The following is a 20,925-nucleotide window of genomic DNA, read 5'->3' as shown; positions in this document are numbered from 1 at the left end:
ACCTCACCTCGACTCCCGGGACTCGCGCTGCCTGCAGCGGACCAATCACAAGCCAGCACCAGCTCGTGCTACGTCATCCTCCGTGACCAAAACCCCGGTCACCGACGAATCGCCTTACGCAGCGTATTGTGACATCATGTTATCCCCCCCACAAGGTAACAGCGCCAAGGTTGTAGCGTTTTGCTGTGAGTTTGGATTCCATTCACACAGAATGGTCCGAAGCCATACACAGCTCTTTGTCAAAAATAAACCCTCACCATGTCTGCACAACGCTTGTGGATGAGAGCAAGATAAAAGCAAAATACTGGGGACGCTGGAAATCTGAAATAAAAACAGAAAATGCTGGGGAAAAACTCAGCAGGTCTGGCAGCATCTGTGCACAGAGAAACAAGAGTTAAAGTTTCAAGCCTGCATGACTCTTCTTCAGAGCTAAAGGGAAGTAGAAATCAGATGGATATTATACTGTTTAAGGCGGGGACTCAGGAGAGATTGACAATGATGTCATGGTCTCAAAACAAAGGGAGTGTTAATGATAGTGTTAAAGACTAAAGAAGGTGCTAATCGTGGCGTAAAGGTAGGATAGCAGAATGTGGTAATAGCAGAACAAGGGTCAGAGCTCTGTGAAAGCACAACATAGAAACAAGTGACAGATGGCCCTGTGAGGGGAGGATAAAAATAATAAATATAATTTTTTTAAAAATTTAAACTTGTGAATGAGGGCTACTTGAATACATTGGGAAGGTTCCTACGGAACATAAACATTCGACATGGACTTGTTGGGTTGAATGGCCTGTTTCTGTGTTGTAAATGTTCTGTTATTCGCCCAGATCAATACCCTAGACTCTTCACCCATTGCTTTTAGCAGTTGCTTCTTAAATAATTCTGGGGGGGTTTTGCCTCCATCACTCTGCTGTGAAGTCCATACCAAGTCCTGGTCACTTTATATGAAAAGGAACTTTCAGCAATGTGATTGACTCTTAAATGCCCTCTGAACAAGGGCAACTGGGGGTGGGCAATAAATGCTGGCCTAGCCAGTGATGCCCAGATGCCCATGAATGAATTAAAAAAAATATTGGCTATCTTTTGCTAATTTGAACTTATCTATCCTTGCCCTACTCCCCGTTTTATAGTATTTCCATGCCATTTACAATCATAGCAACTTTAACGTAGAAAAACTTTCCAAGTAGGTTTGCCAAACCACAAGAATTATCCTGGAGTCTTTAAGAATTAAGGATTAACCTCCTGGACTGCTGCAGGTAATTCAGGGTAATCATAGCAGCATGATAAAATTATGTTCATTTTCTTTGAGCACTTTTATTTATTAATCATAACAATATTGGAGATGGGGAAAATCGAGCTGCTTGGCTGACAGTCGAAAATCGAAAATGGGCGATATGAAATCTTATCATTTTTCATTTGGCATTGAAAGATGCACAAAAGGTCAGTGTTTCGAGGAATGGAGAGTTTTAGGATGAATGTATAGGACTGGAAAAGGTTACGGCAATAAGGAGGGTGAAGTCATGAAGAGATTTAAACACAGTTGAGAATTTTAAATTTGACCTGTTGAGGGACAAGGAGTCGATGCAGTTCAGTGGAGACTGTGTGTGATGGGTGAGCATGAATTGATGAAGGATAAGATATGCGCAGCAGAGTTTAGGATGACTTAAAGCTGACAGAGGATGAGGGGTTGGTCGGGAGAAATTTGAGAAAATTGAGTCCAGAAGTGGAAAAGGCATGGTTTAGGATTTCAATAGCAGTTGGGTTGAAACAAAGGCTGAACTGGGCAATGTTATACAGCTTGAATAGGTCGTTAATCTAGAGGCCAATCCATTCAATTAGAAGCTCAGTTTGGAGTCAAATTGCATGTCAAGATTATAGTCTGTTTCAGCCAGAGACAGTGTCGGTGGAGGTGGATGGAATCGATGGAAAATGAGCACTATGTTTGTTGGGGGCAGAAGATCATTTGATTATCTCTATGTTAAGTTGGAACAAATTGCGATATATCCAGGATTGGATATCAGAGAAGCAACCTAGCAGCACAGACACAATGGTGAGGTTAAAAGAGATGGAACAGAGGTAAAGCTGGGAGTCATCGGAATGTGTCTGGAAGTTGATTCCATGTTTACAGATGATGTCGTCAAAGGGAAGCATGTGGATAAGGATGTGGATGGGACCCTGGATAGATCTTTGAGGGGCCCCAGAGGAAGGATGCTGATGTAGAAAAGTAAGCAAAGCCACTGAGTTAGACAACAGCAGAGAGTTGTTGGAGAAGGATAGTGTACCTCCTGAGGTCCCTAGCATCCCAGATGCTAGTCTTCAGCCAATTCGGTTCACTCCATATGATATCAGGAAATGGCTGAAGGCATCAGGTTAGGTTATGGGCCCTGACAACATCCCGGCCGCACTACTGACAATTTGTGCTCCAGAACTAGCCATGTCCCTAGCAAAGCTGTTCTAGTACACATACCACCCAAGCATCTATTCAACAATGTGGATAATTGCCCAGATACGTCCTGTCCACAAAACGCAGTGCAAATCCATTCCAGCCCATCAATCTATTCTCAATCATCAAGAAAATGATGGAAGGTGTCGTCGACAGTGCTATCAAGCAGCACTTAATCAGCAATAACCTGCTCACCAATGCAAAGGTTGGGTGCTGCAAAGGCCACACTCCTACAGATTTCATTACAGCCTTTGTCCAAGTACGGACAAAAGAGCTGAGTTCAAGAGGTATGATGAGAATAACTGCCCTTGACATCAAGGCAGCACTTGATGGTGTGGCATCAGGACACCATAAAATTAAAGATGATAGGAATCAGGGGAAAAACCTCAACTATGGTGTCATACTTAGCAACTCACTAAGTCTCCTTCAACAGCAACTCTCAAATCTACAAATTCTATCACCTAGAAGGACAAGGGCAGTACTGCAGCAATTTACCAAGCTTGCCTCGACAGCACCTTCCTGGAACTCCCTAACACCATTGTAGTTGTATCTACACCCAATGATCTTCAGTGGTTCAAAATGGTGGCTCAACACCACTATCTCAAGGGCAGCTAGGGATGAGAAACAAATGCTGGCCTTGCCAACAATGCTCACATCGCACAAAATAATTTTAAAAATCAAGATGGTTGTAGTTGTTGGAGGACAACTATCTCAACCCCAGGCCATCACTGCAGGAGTACCTCAGGGTAGTGCCCTAGGCACAAATATCTTCAGCTGCTTCATTAAAGACTATCTCTTCATCATAAAGTCAGAAGTGGAGATGTTCACTGATGATTGCACAGTGTTCCATACCATTGATAATACCTTAGATACTGAAACAGTCCATGGCTGCATGCAGTAAGATCTGGACAACATTCAGGCTTGAGTTGAAAAGTGGCAAGTAACATTCGCACCACACAAGTGTCAGGGAATTATCATTGCCAACAAGAGAGAATGTAACCATCTCTCCATAACATTCAATAGCATTACCAACGCTGAATTCCCCCACCCCATCACATTCAGCATCCTGGGGTTACCAGTAACCAGAAACTTAACTGGACCAGCTATATAAACATTGTGCCTACAAGACCAGGTCAGAGGCTGGGAATTCTACAGCAAGTAACTCACCTCCTGACTCCCCAAAGCCTGGCCACCATTTACAAGGCATAAGTCAGGAGTGTGATGGAATACTCTCCACTTGCCTGGATGAGTGCAGCTCCAACAACACTCAAGAAACTTGACACCATCCTGGATAAAGCTGCCCACTTGACTGACACCCAATCCATCATATTCAACATCCACTCCCTCCATCACTGAACACAGTAGCAGCAGTGTATACCGTCTACAAGATACACTCCAGTAACTCATCAAGGCTCCTTCAACAGCACCTTCCAAACCCATGATATTTACCACCTAGAAGGTCAGGGCAGCAGACCTCTGAGAACACCACCACCTGCAAGTTCCCCTCCAAGCCACATAGTGTTGTGGGGAATTTTGAGTCAGGGAACATGGTTCCTTGGCTGTGTGTTGGTTCCCCCCGACATTAGCTAGACGAAAAGGTAAGTAGGGACAACTCCTTGGTGCCGGTGCTCAGACCCCTGCTGCTCGTGAGCCAACCTGGGTCAGTTGAGAACAAAAGTAATAGGCTGAGCTAGTTAATAATGTACATCTGTGTAAGATAGGGACAGACGTTGACGTGGGTTGTATGTGTATTTTGTGTGTTTAAAATAATCGGAATTGTCTGGGCATTGTGAACACCCATAACCTTGTTACGGAAGGGCAGTTAAAGAGAGATGGGTGTAAGTAGACAATAGTAGACTATCAATATTCATCGGAGTTCACCTCCGATCGTTAACAGGCTATCAATACTTATCAGAGTTTACCTCCGGCTGCATTGTAACCTGAACTTGACGGTGTACAATCGTTAATATGAAATGGGAAGCAATCTCCGCGTATTGTTTACTATCTCCGCTGTATTGTAAGCCATAGCAATGAATGAAACTGTCTTACTATAAAAACTGGATACATGCTTGTTTCGTTAGATGTGACTCTGGTGTAGTCCACATCTCTCATTGCAACGATAATAAAATCAACTGTGTCTTCACCTCCAGCCAGGATCTCATGGCTTTCTCTTGTTTTCTCTAGGCCACACTAATTCAGCAGGAAACCCTCAGCAAATTAACAGACCCCAAGAAGTGTAATTGAGAAATCCCCCAACAATACCATCCTGACTTGGAACTACATGACTGTTCCTTCACTGTCGGTGGGTTATAAACCTGGAATTCTCTTACAAACAGTCCTGTGGGTGTTCCTACACCACATGGACTGCAGCAGTTCAAGAAAGCGGCTCACCACAATCTTCTCAAGGGCAATTAGGGATGGGCTACAAATGCTGGCCTTGTCAGCAATGCTCATATCCCTTGAATGAATAAAAAAACACTGAGCAATGCTTTCTTCCTGTTCATGATAACACAAGGAGAACACTAAGATAGGTACAGATGGCAGCTATTCTTTTTCATTAGACTCCAATGTCATATTGCCATGATGGATTTACTCTTGAAACTACACAAAAAGTCATTTTTGGGAAGTTTAACTCATGGGAACTTAGTTTCCTCAAAGATGAAGTGCGTTAGGCAGAATTCATTAGCGCATAGCCCAAGTTATTTTGGCAACATCATCCGCCGTTTGTGCCGACATGAGTCCAAATTTTTGCCACGACAGAGAGCCTCTCCGATGTGGCAAAAATGGCTGAAGTCTTTGGCAACCCTAAGTCCTACCCCCGAATATGGCATTTCTTACTTTCATGGATTGAAGGCCGGCCGAGTTTTACACATGAGTGGTTTGCAAAGGCAGGAGGCCAGTTAAATCTTCAGCTGCCCCCACTGAAATCGGATTTTGGCATCTCTGTTGTCTGGAACCCGAAATGTGCACAGGTCAGAATGGGTCTGTTCTTTGTGCATTTGGTGTGGATAGCCAGGGGTACCCCTTTGGAGAGGTGAGGTACCCCTGTAGAGTTATCTATAAGTTTACACTTACAGGCCCAGAAATGTCAAGAACTTAACTCCCACTGTCTTCTTGTAACCCAAGGAAGTGGGAGAGTGGGGCTGCTGGTCTTCCAGGGCAATTTTTTGTGGCCCCACTGACTGTTGCACCCAGATGCAAGGAAGAAATTTATGTTTTAGAAGTGCACATTGCGCTTCGCCCGAGGGAGCACCGAAGATGAGCATGGCACCCTGTCAAATGGAGGCTGTAGAAGCCAGTCAAAATGAGCAGCCAGAGCCCAAAGAGAGAGCAAAAGTCAGGAAGAAGAGGCTGCGGCATGAGCAGCAGGAAGGAGGAGGAGAAGAGGGAGGACAACCAGGTTCCACCCTGTTGGGAGGCTGTATAGACCAATAACACAGGAGCATAGGAGCAGGAGTAGGTCATTTGGCCCTTCATGCCTGCTCCACCAGTCCATAAGACCATGGCTGATCTGGTTGTGGTCTCAGCTCCACCATCCTGTCTGCCCGCCAAATCCCTTGACATCCTTGCCTAATAAAAATCTGTCTAACACTGCCTCAAATAAATTCAAAGACTCAGCCTCCACTACTTCCTAGGGAATAGAATTCCATACACCAACAACCCTTTGGGAGAAAAAAGTTTCTCTTCATATCTGTCTTAAAAGGGAGACCTCTTATTTTTTAAACTATGTCCCATAATTTAGTCTCCAGCATAAGAGAAAACATCCTCCGTGTATCCACCCTATCAAATCCCCTCAGGATCTTATATGTTTCAATAAGATCACTTCTTATTCTCCTAGACTCCAATGGGTATAGGCCTAACCTGTTCAACCTTCCTTCATAAGACAACCCCTTCATCATAGGAATGAGTCTAGTGAACCTTCTATGAACTGCTTCTAAAATAATTATATATTTTTTTAAAATAAGGAGACTAAAACTGCATACAGTACTCCAAATGTGGTCTCACAAAGACCCTGTACAGTTATAGTAAAACTTCCTTACTTTTATATTCCATTCCTCTTGCAATAAACACCAACGTTCCATTTGCCTTCCTAATCACTTGCTGTACCTGCATACAAATTTTATGTGATTCATGTACCAGGACACCCAGATCCCTCTGCACCACCGAGCTCTGCAATCTTTCTCCATTTAAATAGTATTGTGCTTTTCTATTCTTCCTTTCAAAGTGAAAAAGTTCACATTTACTCATGTTATACTTCATCTGCCAATTTTTTTTCCCACTCACTTAACCTATATATATCCTTTTGCAGACTCTGTACCTCCTCTTGACAACTTACTTTCCTGCCTACCTTGATGTCATCGGCTAATTTAGCTACTATACATTCACTGCCTTCATCCAAGTCATTGATGTAGATTGCAAATAGTTGAGGGCCTGGCACTGATCCCTGTGGTACCCCGCTATTACAGCTTGCCAATCCAAAAAAGACCCATTTTTCCCTATTCTCTGTTTCCTGTTAACCAACCAATTATTTATCCATGCTGATATGTTACTCCGTACAACATGTGCTCTTATCTTGTGTAGTAACCTTTGATGTGGTACCTTATCAAATGTCTTTTGGAAATCCAAGTACACCACATCTACTGGTTCCCCTTTATCCACCTTGAATGTTACCTCATCAAAAAACTCTAACAGATTAGTTAAACATGATTTTCCTTTCACAATTTTCTTTCACAATTTTCCCAGGCTCTATCTGGGCATCCACAGCCGCTGGCAGAGAGGCTGGTGAGGTAGAAGAGGATGAGGGTGCTGAGAAGGTCTCGCCTCCTTGATCCTCCTCAGAGACCTCCACAGCCCTAGGTTAGCATTCAGGTAGGGTTGATGGGGCTGGCTGCTGGAGTGCAGCTGTCAACCAGTCCAGCACCCACTGGCCCAACAGTGCGACTGTCCCGTTAAAGGTACACAGTTCTCATGTATTCCATGGATGTCACCGTTCATACTCTAAGTGGACTGATCCAGGCTGCTGAGAGAGGCTTGCACCCTTTCCTGGCCTAGACTCTGCTCTTGCATCCACTCCAAGTGTATCCAAGCAAGTATCCCTCCACAAGATCGGCCAATCTCTCATGTTCGGAGCTCATGTGGTTGAGCCCCATGACAACGTGGATCTCATGATGGTGATGGACTCCTCTAATCATAGTCCAAATGTTCCCACTACCTCAGGGAACTCCACCAGATGTCCACACATCTTGTCCTGATTGGACAAGTACTGTGCTCCAAAAGATGATTCCTGAGGCTACACTTTCTACCCACTGGAGCATCATTATGGTTTTCTTCCCTCCTCTGAGGGGATCTGTGCACAATCTCTGACTTTGATACCTCCCCCTGCAATCTGGTGTGGTGTCCCTCACCCAGTGCCACTACTCTAAACACTTGCTACATCTCTCTGGTGTGCTGGTATCTGAGTTGGTGGAGTGTGGGCTGGGCTGATGTGACACAACTTGTCGGACATCTTTTCCTTTTCCTGATGTCCAAGGGATGATCTGGCCCCGTGGCGGGGAGGTGAAGGGCCAGGGAGGGTGTGGTTTTGGAGGGCAAGCAGAGCTGGGACCTTTGTGAAACAAAAAAATAGAAATTTGGGTATATCCCTTCTCACAGTGAAAGCACACTCTGATGCCCACCATTGCCTTAACCATGCTTGCACTGCCCATATAACGCAATCCCATTGTTGCAATCTCTCTCATGCCAATGTCCCCTTGTGCTCAGCGAAGTGATCTCCACCATGATCTCCACCATTACCATTTTGTGCCAAGGTGATCTCAACACCACCTTTATCACCTGCTACTAGCGCTTCACCATCACCAATAGACAGCTGCTCAGGCAGCCTGGCAATGTCCATGGCCATCTGCTCCACTGAGGTTATGGGCCTCGGGTAGGCTGACCTATCCCCAGTTCAGGCCATGTCCCAGGTGTTCTTAATTCTTTTGCTCTGCAATGACAACATGAATTTATGTTAGCCTCATATATAATACATCCAATAGCCCAATTGCCAAGCCAGTTTCCAGCAAGGAGAGGAGGTGGAGAGAAGGGGTTGGGAAATGGTCACAGGGAGGTGGGGGCCTGCGGGCTGTAGCAGCCGACGTTACTCTCGTACGGCCCAGAGGAATCCTCACTCCTTCTGTCCCCACGTTAATAATTTTTCATTTACCATATTGGGGCTACTTCATCTTCCATACCCAATGCAACTAGGTGGAATGTGCCTGGCACAACTGCCGCCCATTTGTGCCTGAATTTTGCATTCAGGGTGCGACAAATGTCATAGGACCTCAATTTTCACGTTTAGTAGCTTTACTTCTGTTTTGGATGGATGGACTGCTTGTCATATAGAGGCCCATCTGAATCTTGCCTCAGGCGGACGTTGGCTGTTAATGGAGCAGCCAATTTTCAGCTGCTTGGCTGTCCATTTTTCAGGCACAAAACTGGTAGCCAAATAGTGAATTTCTCCCCCAGCAGCTCTCACCATTTGTCATTCCTCTTTCACACTTCTTTATCTCCAACTAAACAACTTGGCGTTAATGTGTAGTTTTGATTGTCTAAGCTTTACTCCAGGACCATGCTGGATGGAATTCAAAGCATCCAAATATCTAACTCTTTTCCAGGTTTCATGGGCTCATGCTTAAGGTATGTTCAGTATTTGGTGCCATTTGGCATTGATGGTAAGGTTGAAAACCAAAGCAAGGATGTTGTGTGTGTGTGTCTTGTGTATATGATACTTTTAGACCTGCCTGTCTACACAATTTTCCTTCCTCTCCTCAAGCCATTGACTTGCTGCTGGGATGCACTTCCACATGCATTGTTTAACCTCTGGGCTTCACACAAGTGGCTATTGTTAATATGTGGTTCTTGACATAGTGTTGACAATGCTATGTGTTGTTTTCCTTGCAATTGTGCAAGTGCCATCTTTTCTTCACCAAACTTTCACATGTGCAGCATTCCTCACAACTTGGGGAATGAACAGCAGGAGCAGCAATCTTGGCTAAATATTCCCTTCCTAAGCTAGAGGGGCTAAAGCCAACTTTGCACTTGGTACCACAGTGGAAACTTTGTGTTTCTTTGTAAATTGCAAAACGAGTGAAGCAAGAATTGTTCTCCATATAATTATTTGAGCTTGGTAGCTGCTGACTATTAGAAATCTGAAATATTTTATTTGTAAGTACTTGAATGGAAGAATTCAGTCCTCTGCAGATTTGTTTATTGATTATCATTTTTAATCATATAAAAAGTATCCAACGTGTACAGTACAGGAGCTGTAAATACTTCACTACCTCCCACCACAAAACCGTAGCCTTTATCAGAAACAAGATTTTAAGAAATAACTTTTCATATTGTGACATTTAATTAAAAGTAATCAATTGGTAAAGATAAATTTAAAAGCACATTGGAAAATTAAGTTGCCGAAATCATGATGTTTAGTTCAGTAGATGTACATGTGTACCAGCTGTTAGTCCCCATTTTCACAATCTTTGCATATGCAAGACTTGATGTTGGTATACTTGACTGTCTTGCTCTTTCCATTTTTACAACGTAGATTCACTGACACTTTTTCAGTCTTATATTCATGGCAGCACTGGCAATAATGGTTCATGCGATTTCTTTTGAAGTTGTATCTAAAAAAATAATCATTACATAAGTTATTAAATTTGTCCTGTATCTTATCAATACAATGTTTAGTCACCAAGCACCTTCAACAGCACCTTCAACAGCACCTTCCAAACCTATGATCTCTACCGCCTGGAAAGTCAAGTGAAGCAGATGTATGGGAACACCACCATCTGCAAGTTCCCCTCCAAGCCACACAACATTCCGATTTGGAACCCTATTGCCATTCATTCACTGTCATTGAGTCAAAATCCTGGAACTCCCTCTCTAACAGCATTGTAGATGTACCTACACCAGATGGATTGCAATAGTTTAAGAAGGTAGCTCACCACCACCTTTTCAAGGGCAATTAGAGATGAGCAACAAATGCTGGCTTTGCCAGCAACACATTCCAAAAAAGAATTTAGAAAACTGCCTCTTGTGCAATTGTTATATACAGAATATTGCTGCCAGTATCCTAACCTGCCACATGTTCTGCTCACCCATCATCCCTGTGCTCGTTGACCCATATTGACTCCAGATCTGCCAACACCTCAATTTTAAAATTCTCATCACTGTGTTCAGCTCTTCCCATGGCCTCACTCCTTCTTAACTCTGTAACCTTTTCCAGCCATATTACCCTCTGAGATCTCTGCTCTCTTCCAATTCTGATTTCTTGCGCATCCTTGATTTCCATAACTCCATCGTTCAGCTGAGTAGTCCCTAAGCTCTGGAATTCCACCTCTCTGCCATTTTGCTTCTCTCTCCTTGAAGTTGCTCCTTGAAGCTTATCTTTTTAACCAAACTTTTGGTCACCTGTCCTAATATCCCTGTGCATGACTCGGTATCAAATCTTGTTTGATAACACTCCTGTTGAAGCAGCTTGGGACATTTTTGCTGCATTAAAGGGGCAATACAAATGGAAGCCCTTTATTGAATATTGATAATTGCACCAGTACTGTAATTCTATTCCCTTATTAGTAAAATGAAAACTTTTTCTACCTTTGTTACCATTCCACTGGCAAGCTCTGGTTGTCATATAGCAGCCCTATTGCCACTTGCCAGAGCCCAGCCAATGCAGCATCCCAGAAACTGATCCAACTGATAAGGAGGGTTGTGATCAGGGTGGAGGGTAGTCTGGAAGCAGGGACCCACATTATTCTTGTGGAACCCAGATGGGCACTCCTGCTCCCTTTTGTCCGACAAAAATAATTTCAACACTTACCACTTCAGGCTTTACTGATGTACCACCATGTTTTACTGAGCAAAGTGCTCATGACAGCCGTTCCAACCAGTATGTGGGCTCCCGCCTGATATCAGGCAAGCATTAGCTGCCCTGCGGAAAGCCCTGGACAAAACAGCAGTGGAGTGGGTACAGTACAGCAATTCCACCACTTCCATGTTAATCCTGTCACCTCCGCATTTCTATCCAGTGTCGGGAATCAAAATCTCCCAATTGTTAAATCAAGATAATGAATACTTCAGATAACCTTAACCTTAAGGAGAGTAATCCATTCCTCTATCATCTCTTTGCCATTATTTAAGGCTAAGGAAATCTGTTTTCCCAGTCAACAAAAAACATAATTTTATTTTCCCTCATTATACATTATTAGCAGATGAACAACTAAACTGAATCCTTGCAATATAATGAGTCATTTTGACTGGTCAGGCATTGGAATTGACAGAAAAATAGATTTTGACACCGAATCAAATGGTTTTTTGAGAGAAATAAATTACTGGAGTTCAGAAAGGCTTGAATAAAACAGAATGTTATGGAAGATTAACTAGAGTAAGTGCTTCAGCAACAGATCTTCTAAGCACTAAGAAGGCATTAAAGTAAAAAGTGAAATTTAAGAAATTTACTGGTAAAGAAGTTAAAGGTGCGAGTTTTAACTTCGAGGCAAAAAACGCCTCGTGAGCAGCAGGCCTATCTGAGTGAGCTAATGGGACACCAGAACAATTTTAACAGCTGGACTTCATCAATGAACCAGCACCCGATTTTACACCCAATACAGGAGGGAGGTCAGGAGGAAGCATTGGAAAGTTGGCTGAACTATAGGCCCCCTGTGAGGCACAAAGCAAATGTGAGAACTATGTGGAGGGGAGAGCGGAGAAGGGCGAAGGAGGTTGCTAGGGTGGGGTAGGAGTTTCCAACGTGCTCTGTGGATCACAAAGAGGAGGATCGTTCTGGCAGGGGAGCCTGACGCTTTCATTGTAGAGCCTGGACAAACAGTCTTGCTTATCCTAGGCTCACAGAAGAAAGTTTTCAAATCACCTGAGTGACAACTTTGGTCTGGTGGTGCAGCTACTGAGGGCGTCTTGCTCTGATGAGGACTAAAATGGTGCCAGGGCCCTGATTTGCATACATGTATCAGACATTGTAAAATCAGAAATGGAGTGGATATTTTGTCTACTCTATTTTAATGGCCCTCATGCCACATTTCGCTGGATGGTGGGAGATAAAATTCCCTTCAAAGCATTCATTCGTTATGTATTAATTCAAATTTCTATGAGAACAGGGAAACAAAAATTATATCTAGCCATAGTCAGATATAACGACAGATACACAAGTTTGGCTTCGCCAAATAGAAAAGTAGATGATCATAGAGGGAATAAAGGTATATATCATAGAGTTGAATTTCACTTTCACTGAAGGGAAATAATTTAATTCTACCAGTCCAAGTTGGATTTGAACTCAGAATTCAGATGTAAAATACAGCTTTCTAATGCATTATAGTACTTAAAGTCCACTGTGTTTTAAGATTTCAAAACCCTACTTACCGCGTTGCTGATGAACAATGCCCTTGACATTGTGTTGTTTCAAAAATAGTTTCACACTGTCCCCTCCTGATTGTTTCATTGAATTTATTAACTTTGCATAATCCTAACATAGGGAAAAGTAAAAATACAGCACAAATTAGAACTAAGGAAGATTATTTAATCCACCTCACCAAATTTGGCTCCTTTTATTTCCTGCTAAATTAGTAAACATTTCTTTTTCACATGCCACAGCTAGGCCCTGCATGCATTATGATAGGAAGCTCTGAGTTAATACTATGTAGTGATGCATCATAGTGCATTTCATGACAATAGATAAGGCTGTAAGTTTGTTACAGGAGTAACTGGATCCTTTGGTTTCATTAGATTTTCAAAAGGTCCAAAAGGTGGCAGAGTTCCAGTGATTCCTCCTTAATTGGGTGAATGCTCATCAATCATCAAAAGCCCATACCTTCAAGAGAATCATTTTTGTGTTTGGTAGCTTCAGAAGAGTTTTTATTTACCATAAATTATATCTAGGACATGGATTTTGTTTTAAACCAGAGTGGAGAACTTGCTTAATGTTGTTCTTTTTGGATATATGACATGGCTAGGTCAAACTTTTGCCGATTAGTGGTTCCATGTTTTCCTGGGTGGGGATGGGGTCACTAATTTTATTTACAGAGCAGAATTGGAGTGGCAATCCCAATGGAATGGCAGGAGCTCAGGGATAGCAGTTAAATGGTTGATACAGCTGAAACAGCCAAGTAAATGAAGTCACAAAGTATTCATCAAGGTGCTAAGATACTGCTGGGAGCATGATGCAACTCCACAGTATTCAGAATTGCATACCTTAGGACACATAAGAAATCCACACCATTGTCCTCTGGGTGCACCTCCTGTCCTACAATTCCACCATTTTATGTCACATTTCATGCAATGTATGAGTGAAAATAAAGAGATTGCTGCATGGCTTGCACACTCCGAGGTAAACGACATTGTAAATTTTCTTGTAGCATGTCTAAAACTTTGCTTTCTTTGCAAAGGACAAACATGCACACAATCAGAAGCAAAGGACTGCTATGGGTGGGGGAAGAGCAAGTAGCATGCCTTTGAAGAGGCATGAAGGTGAAAATCAAACTCCTGGGCAAACACTCCAGGGAGTCTATGGAAGATGGGGAAGAGCTGTCAGGTTCAGGTTGATAATGGAATGAAGTACTTAGCTTTATGTATTTGATGTCGGCAGACACTGTGATGGCTTAAAAGATTTTATAAGTACATATGGTCACCGTCATCACTTGCACTCAACCTGACAGTATTCCAGATACACACACAATGGGAAAAGATCTTATTAGGGAGGAAGCACTATGCACTGTCAAAGAAGAGACAGCAGTTCTTTCAATTGACGAAAGCCCATGTGGTGCAGGATGCAGGACCAACATTCTAAGTTGTATGGATATATAGACCATAGTATGCCTACTTTATGAAAGGCATTGGAATACAGGGTCTTAAGACCCATTGTTTTAAACTAACTTAGACCACTGATCATCAAGATAACAATGTCTTCCAAATTGAACTGCATGGAAGAGAACAGAAGCAACCTGTTGGCAATCATGTCAATAACAGTCTATGCCATCACATGAACCTGCCCAATTTCAGTAGGCACAGCCCCTGAATGTATTGAGCTCACAGTGGCTACAGCAAGGTACATCTTGGTTAATTAAAAGCACAGGTAGCAAATATCCTGAACACCCTACAATCACTAACCAATGGTACTTCTTCAATTAGGGGAGGACTGAGTAGTCTAGCATATTCACATGCAACAGGGTCAATTTTATGATACTCAAATTGCTAAAGTGACATCAAAAATGCATTGAACAAGTGCACCATTAGTACCTTTAATATATCCAAGTGTCTGACGTTTTTTTCATAAGAGAAAAACTGGCAGATGTGCAAAGGACGTATCAAAGTTGATGACTTCTGTTACATTCCTATGGGTGTCTGGAGGTCAACTGCAAATGCATCCACCAGCCTATTGAAATGTGTTATGTAGACTCACAATATGAAATACTGCCAATTCGATAAAATATTAACAGAAGAGCAGTGCCCCTGAGCCCAAGCCTCAAAGGAAATAACATGTCCGCAGTGAAAGGGAGTTGTAAAACTTAAGCGCCCTGCTTAACAAAATGTTGAGAACGGGGATCAACTTGCAACAGATAGAAAGAAATGCAACCTTTCCTAGAAGGTGGTTTGTCGCTTGTTTAAGTCACCATTGTTTGTGCAGAGGCATTTAGCTGTTCCATTTTTACATGTCAATATTAAAACTAACTTTCAATAAATACTGTGGCAAAGAACAATTAATATCTAAGTAAACACATTAAATGGATACCTTGAACTGGTCTGCATGTAAAACAGCAACGATCGATATAAACTCTGTAAGGCTAAAAATAATCAATAACATATTGAATCATCAGTACAGGATATGTTGTTCCTTAAATATAAACTGCTTATGATGAAAACAAGCTCCTATTAGAGGCATTGTCATGTTTGTAATTACAATCATGCTATTTAAATATTATGCATTCTTCTTTAAATTGGATAAATTAAATCCCAAAAGTATATATTAATGCTATAACATACTGATAGGCATAGAATACACTTTACTGTAGATCTGATATCATCTCTGAGTTAATATTTTATTCATTCTTAAATAAAGTCCTATAGGACTGAAAAGCTTTAATAATATGTTTAAATTACTTGAATATATTGTAGTGACCATGATTGAAGAGTATTTTCGAGTTGATAAAGGATAGAAAACTTTATTGAAGGAATGAAAGAGCAGTAATAATCTAGTTAATCAAAATGCAAAACCTAATTATAATCTACTGTGTGATCACAAGTTAATTTGTTTAATAAGTATGAAACTGGTCTAAGCCAACTAAACAGGTTTGTGGTGAATCATCAGCTGATCTTTCAAGGCGCCAGTTTTTATTTTCCATTGACTTAGAAAATATTGCCAAGATTTTTAACTTCAAACCAAGTCTCCAAAAAGATTTTGAATTATTGTTCTGTGAACTTCAATGGAAAGATCAGGCACCATAAAAAAAAGACTACCGATTTGCTACATGCCTTTCTCCTATTGTTGGCATAGACCAATTTAAAATATTTTTCACGTGTCAATGAGATTCTGAGAGTGCCAAGTGGCAGCTGCTGCCACTAACTGGTAATTTTTTGAAAAGAATAATTAAATTCTAAATGTAAAATTGCTCAGGCTGTTTATAAACACTAAGGCATTTGCTGAATTAGAGAAGGGTTTTCTCAATTATGAACATGGCTCAGAGTTCTGAAAAGTACATAAATGTGATAAAACTAATAATAAAATGATCACTACGTACCTTAGGGCAGCTTTCATCCTGATTGCAGGACTTATTTCTGATTACAACTCCATACTCAGTACATTCATATGAGAGGCATGGATTATTAGCATCCTCCCATGTATCGCCCTCCTACAAACAAAAGCACACAGATAAAATAACGACATATAAGATATTCCATTTCCAGACCTAATTTTGTCAATCAACTTGATCCTGTTTTGCGCTAGTAATGGCACAGGAAGTTTCTATTTTTTTTACCATGAACCTGCTACAATCTAAATGCAACACTTCGTCTGTATTTTTTACAACAGCATATTTACTACACAAAATTTATAATGTGCACAAGGTAAAAATAATATGACCTTGATATTATTCACCAACCCTTGCCTAGGCAGAGGTCAGGCAGAGCATTTTGGAAGAATGCTTCACTGCTCCAGGCTGCCAAGTGGCCAACTTTCGGATGCTGGGTCATCGGCATGACTTGGCGCATACCGAAAGCGTCAGTCCTGTCACATTTTTGTTTCAAGATTGATGACAGATTGAGGCTTGCAGCTGGAAGCCCTAAACTGCCTACCTCAGGCCTTAGGGCTGCTGGTTGCCAAGCCCAAGATTCAAATATCTATTGGGGTACCTGAAAAGGAAATTTCAAACTTAACCAGAGGGTCCTGATCATCCTACCTCTAGGCCCCCCATTAGGTCTTCTGATTTGAGGAAGGGCCTGAGCACAATGTCCAGGACCAGTTTCCTGGGGTGCCACAGGAATGAGTGCCCCTTTGTCATTTTAGGATGAAAATGAGGTGGAAGGATTAGGAATAAACCCAGACTGAATGAATTGGGTAATATTTGGTCCAATCATTTAAGGCTGTGTTTTATTTTGCCTAAAAAGATTTAATAAAACTAATAAAGGCTGAAATATACAAAGATTATTTTTGGCTTTCTATCAAGTTTCCCATCATTGTGGCCTTACATTAAACAGAAGGAATATCTAGCGGAGCACATTTGTTCAAGTGTATTTCCTCTTCTTATAGAAACAAAAAGCAACCATCATTTTGCTCAATCTTTTTAAGAAATAATCTAATAGTCCACAGTAGGGTCTCCCTCCCTATTATTCTGCTACAGTGCCATCATTACATGAAATATCATTGTAAATGTGTAAACCACACCTTTGTAAATAATTGTTATCACAGGTTCAAAGCTACTCGATTGCTGCTCTCCCCCAGGAAAGTGTAGTGTAGGGTGGATATTCCAGCCTATCACATGGGGCAGAATTTAGCCCTTGGCTGGCGGGCGGGCACCATCAGCTCGGCGGCGAGCAGGCAGCCGAACCCCGCCGCCAAAACGGGGCCTGCCGCCATTTTGAGTGGGCGGGCCAATTAAGGCCGGCCCAGCGGCCTGCCCGACAGGAAGTGCTTCCTGTTTCGGTGGGGGGGGGGAGGGAATCCCCAACTGTCAAAGTGCGCTCTTTCGCGCGCTGAGGCAAAGTCCTGTCTCAGGAAGTTTAGTGAAAGGTAAGTAAACTCTAAAAATAGAGAAATATTAATATTATTAACATGTCCCCCTCATGTGACAATGTCACATGAGATGGGACATGTTAATAATAAACACATAAAATTTATTACATTTTGAAAAAACATACATGAAACTTCATCCCGCCAGTGGATGAAGTTTCATTAATAGTCTGCAGCCCGCTGGGACTCCTAGCCTGCCCGCCAGCCTTTTGGTTGGATGGCAGGGTCTTTAATGATCTTAATTAGCTTGTCAATGGCTTTAATTGCCCATTGACAGGTTGGCGGGCGGACAGCTGATTTTGCCGTCCGCCCGCCTTCGTGAATATTTAGAGGGACCAGGATGACGTCGGGGGTTCCTCCCGACGTCGTCCCGCGTCATTTTCCCCTCGGCGAGCGGGTCCCGCCCCCAAATCGCCAAGGGGGAAATCCTGGCCATGGTTTCCAGAAGTTGAGCACTTCCCAGGTGGCCTAGCATGGAGAGAAACTCTGCTTAATGGCATCAATAGCAGCAATAAAATTGATCTTTTTCAAAAAGAACAAACAGTTTAAGGGAATGCTTACACTTTCCATTCTCCTTTCATTCCTTTTTGTGGAAATTTCAACATTTTTATTGTGGGTGAGTTGAAATTGTACTATGGTGATATGAATGATTCTCTTCCTTTCCCTAATTGTCTATTTCAATGAAGGTTTTGACTCACAAAAAAAAAGCTAAACACAAATTGCAAGGAGAGTTTGTGTGTTCCTTATTTACCAATATTACACAGCATGATTTCAGCCCAAAAAGATCACAATTTTTATTTGAATCTACAGCTTTTGGATTGATGATTTCCTGTATTTTTTAAGATCTAACTTTTCATATTTCTCAGATTGGTTATTTGAATCCTATTTGCCGCAATTTATTAGTTCATTGCAAAAATTAAAAGATTCTCAAGTTTTTTCAATTACCTATACAGAAATGGAATCATAGAAAAATTATGCACAGAATGAGGCCATTCAGCCCATCGTGTCTGTGCTGGCTCTTAGTAGAAGTATACAATTAATCCTATTTCCCTGCTGTTTACCCACAGCCCTGGAAATTTTTTCCCTTCAAGTATTTATTGAATTCTCTTTTGAATGTTGCTATTAAATCGGTTTCCACCATATCAAGGAATAACAATTCTACTCTTCTAGGTTTAATACCCCAGCTTGCAATTATTTTCTGTATATACTTCAACTAAGGTAGATCTGATCTTCAGCTCTCTTCATTCCTGCATAGTTCTTCTCCAGTTCTTCTTTTAACCCCTGTAGCTTTTTATTCCGGCCCTCCCATGTGCTTGTTGCCTCTTAATTAAGTTCTCCCAGATAATTTTAGATAAATCCAATTTATTTTCAAACTTGGGTCCTCCCGAACCCTTTCCTCCATCAATGTCATTTTCAATAAGATTCCCATCCGGAAAGAGATGTTCAACATATCATATATTTAGCCTAATGAGGTGCTGATTAGTCTCAAAAGGCAGTTCATGAATACCTGATTTAATTTACAGATCTTTTTGTTAAACGACTGTCAGAGTTTTTGAATACTCACCTTTCTTGGCTGTCCTAATCGGTCACGGCAAACTACAGAAAAACCAGAAGTGTTATTTAACAATTTGTCTGTTTTCTTTCTAACATGCACACAACCAGTTTGATTTATTGGTAAACTAGTGATCGTCCTATGGCCTTGCTGAATTAATGAGAAAGAAGGGTTGCGTCTTTTAATTGTGTTGGAAAAGGCTGAGGGAACTTATTATAGTGCCACCGCTGAAGCAAGTAAGAACACCAATGTTTTACAATATGACCCATTGACTTGTGTACTGGGACATTAGTGTTACCAACTGAAAGATTTCCATATACTATATTTTGTCATGCTTGTTTAAATAATTGGCTGTTAGCTGCAAAGCTGTTTCATTGTAGAGACCCTGGGCTGAGTAATACAGTGAGGGGGCAGCGGGGGAGGGGGTTGTGGATGGCTAGCCCCCCTCCCCTCCCCCAGAACAAAGTCAGCACAGGTCAACCCGCTCCACACCAGCCCGCGCCACAACCATAACTTGCTGCAGGCAGGCTTAACAAGGGCCAAGTGGGGCTTCCGCCACTCACTGGGGAGGAGGTCCCACCCTCTGGAGCTGCCAGCCAATGCAAATGGCCAGCAGTTCCTCCCAGCAGCACCAAGAGTGCATTCGTGGTGGCTTCCAGGACTGCAAGTAGAGGAGCAGGAAGGCCCATTGATCCCCGATGCCATTAAGTCCAGGGTCTTGGGCAGGGATGGTTTTGGCAGGTCAGGGAAGGGGGTGGGGAGGGGTGGGGAGATTGGGCCTAAGGCGGCAGAGCAGAGGTGGGAGTGGTATGAAGGGGAGGGGGGGTTCCATCTTAGGGGAACCACCCCCGATCTGCAAATGGCAGCCCCTGAAGATCAGACCTGCACCCCACTTCCTGCTCTTTGAAGAAATTATTTTCAAAAAAACAAAACAGGCTACCCACTCTCACCCGGCTATCCACGCCAAATGTCTTGTGGCTGGGACAGTGTATTATCAGGGTCAATTGGCTTGGTAGCAAGCCTAATTGACCCTCGATTACCTATGAAATATTGCAAGTGAGCTGCCAATTTCAGCACCCATCCACCTCCCCATATTATGGGGGTGAGGTTGGGGGTGGTCAGGAAGGTGGTGGGGCAGGCACCTGCCCTACTTTATGTGCATCTTCGCTGTGCATGGAAAATGCTGCCCCATGTTTGTGTCACGCACTGATGAGGGGAGATGTTCCTGCGTCGCTGGATTGCCAATGCAGAATGATATTAGGCAAGTTACTTTATCGGTGTGCATTCTGACCTGCCTGAGATTCTGATATCCACTATAACCAGGTGATCAGTGCTTTAAAAACAAAAAGCTACTGCGGATGCTGGAAATCCAAAACAAAAACAGAATTACCTGGAAAAACTCAGCAGGTCTGGCAGCATCAGTGGAGAAGAAAAGAGTTGACGTTTCGAGTCCAACATGACCCTTCAACAAAACTCAAGGTGGATGGGTGCTGAAATCGGCAGCTCACTTGCAATATTTCATAGGTAATCGAGGGTCAATTAGGCTTGCTACCAAGCCTCAGGTCTGTTGAAGGGTCATGTTGGACTCGAAACATCAACTCTTTTCTTCTCCACCGATGCTGCCAGACCTGCTGAGTTTTTCCAGGTAATTCTGATCAG

The 20,925-nt window shown here is 42.4% G+C and overlaps 1 protein-coding gene across 1 annotated transcript in view; it reads right to left on the bottom strand.

Moving 5' to 3' along the window:
- Nucleotides 1–9,672: 9,672 nt before the first annotated feature.
- The window catches only part of LOC144687969 (mucin-5AC-like), a 141,161-nt gene continuing 129,908 nt past the window's right edge, over nucleotides 9,673–20,925 (bottom strand). Inside the window, exons 47-51 of the mRNA XM_078554628.1 lie at nucleotides 19,279–19,310; nucleotides 16,228–16,338; nucleotides 15,222–15,273; nucleotides 12,857–12,959; nucleotides 9,673–10,104 (exon numbers count right to left, since the gene is read on the bottom strand). Of these exons, the coding sequence (XP_078410754.1) occupies nucleotides 9,939–10,104; nucleotides 12,857–12,959; nucleotides 15,222–15,273; nucleotides 16,228–16,338; nucleotides 19,279–19,310 (464 nt within the window). The 3' untranslated portion in view covers nucleotides 9,673–9,938. The remainder of the gene's footprint in view (nucleotides 10,105–12,856; nucleotides 12,960–15,221; nucleotides 15,274–16,227; nucleotides 16,339–19,278; nucleotides 19,311–20,925) is intronic.

Source organism: Cetorhinus maximus, chromosome 12, assembly GCF_964194155.1.
Source record: "Cetorhinus maximus chromosome 12, sCetMax3.hap1.1, whole genome shotgun sequence".
NCBI classification, from domain to species: Eukaryota; Metazoa; Chordata; class Chondrichthyes; order Lamniformes; family Cetorhinidae; genus Cetorhinus; species Cetorhinus maximus.
This window is presented reverse-complemented; position numbering and strand designations above follow the sequence as displayed.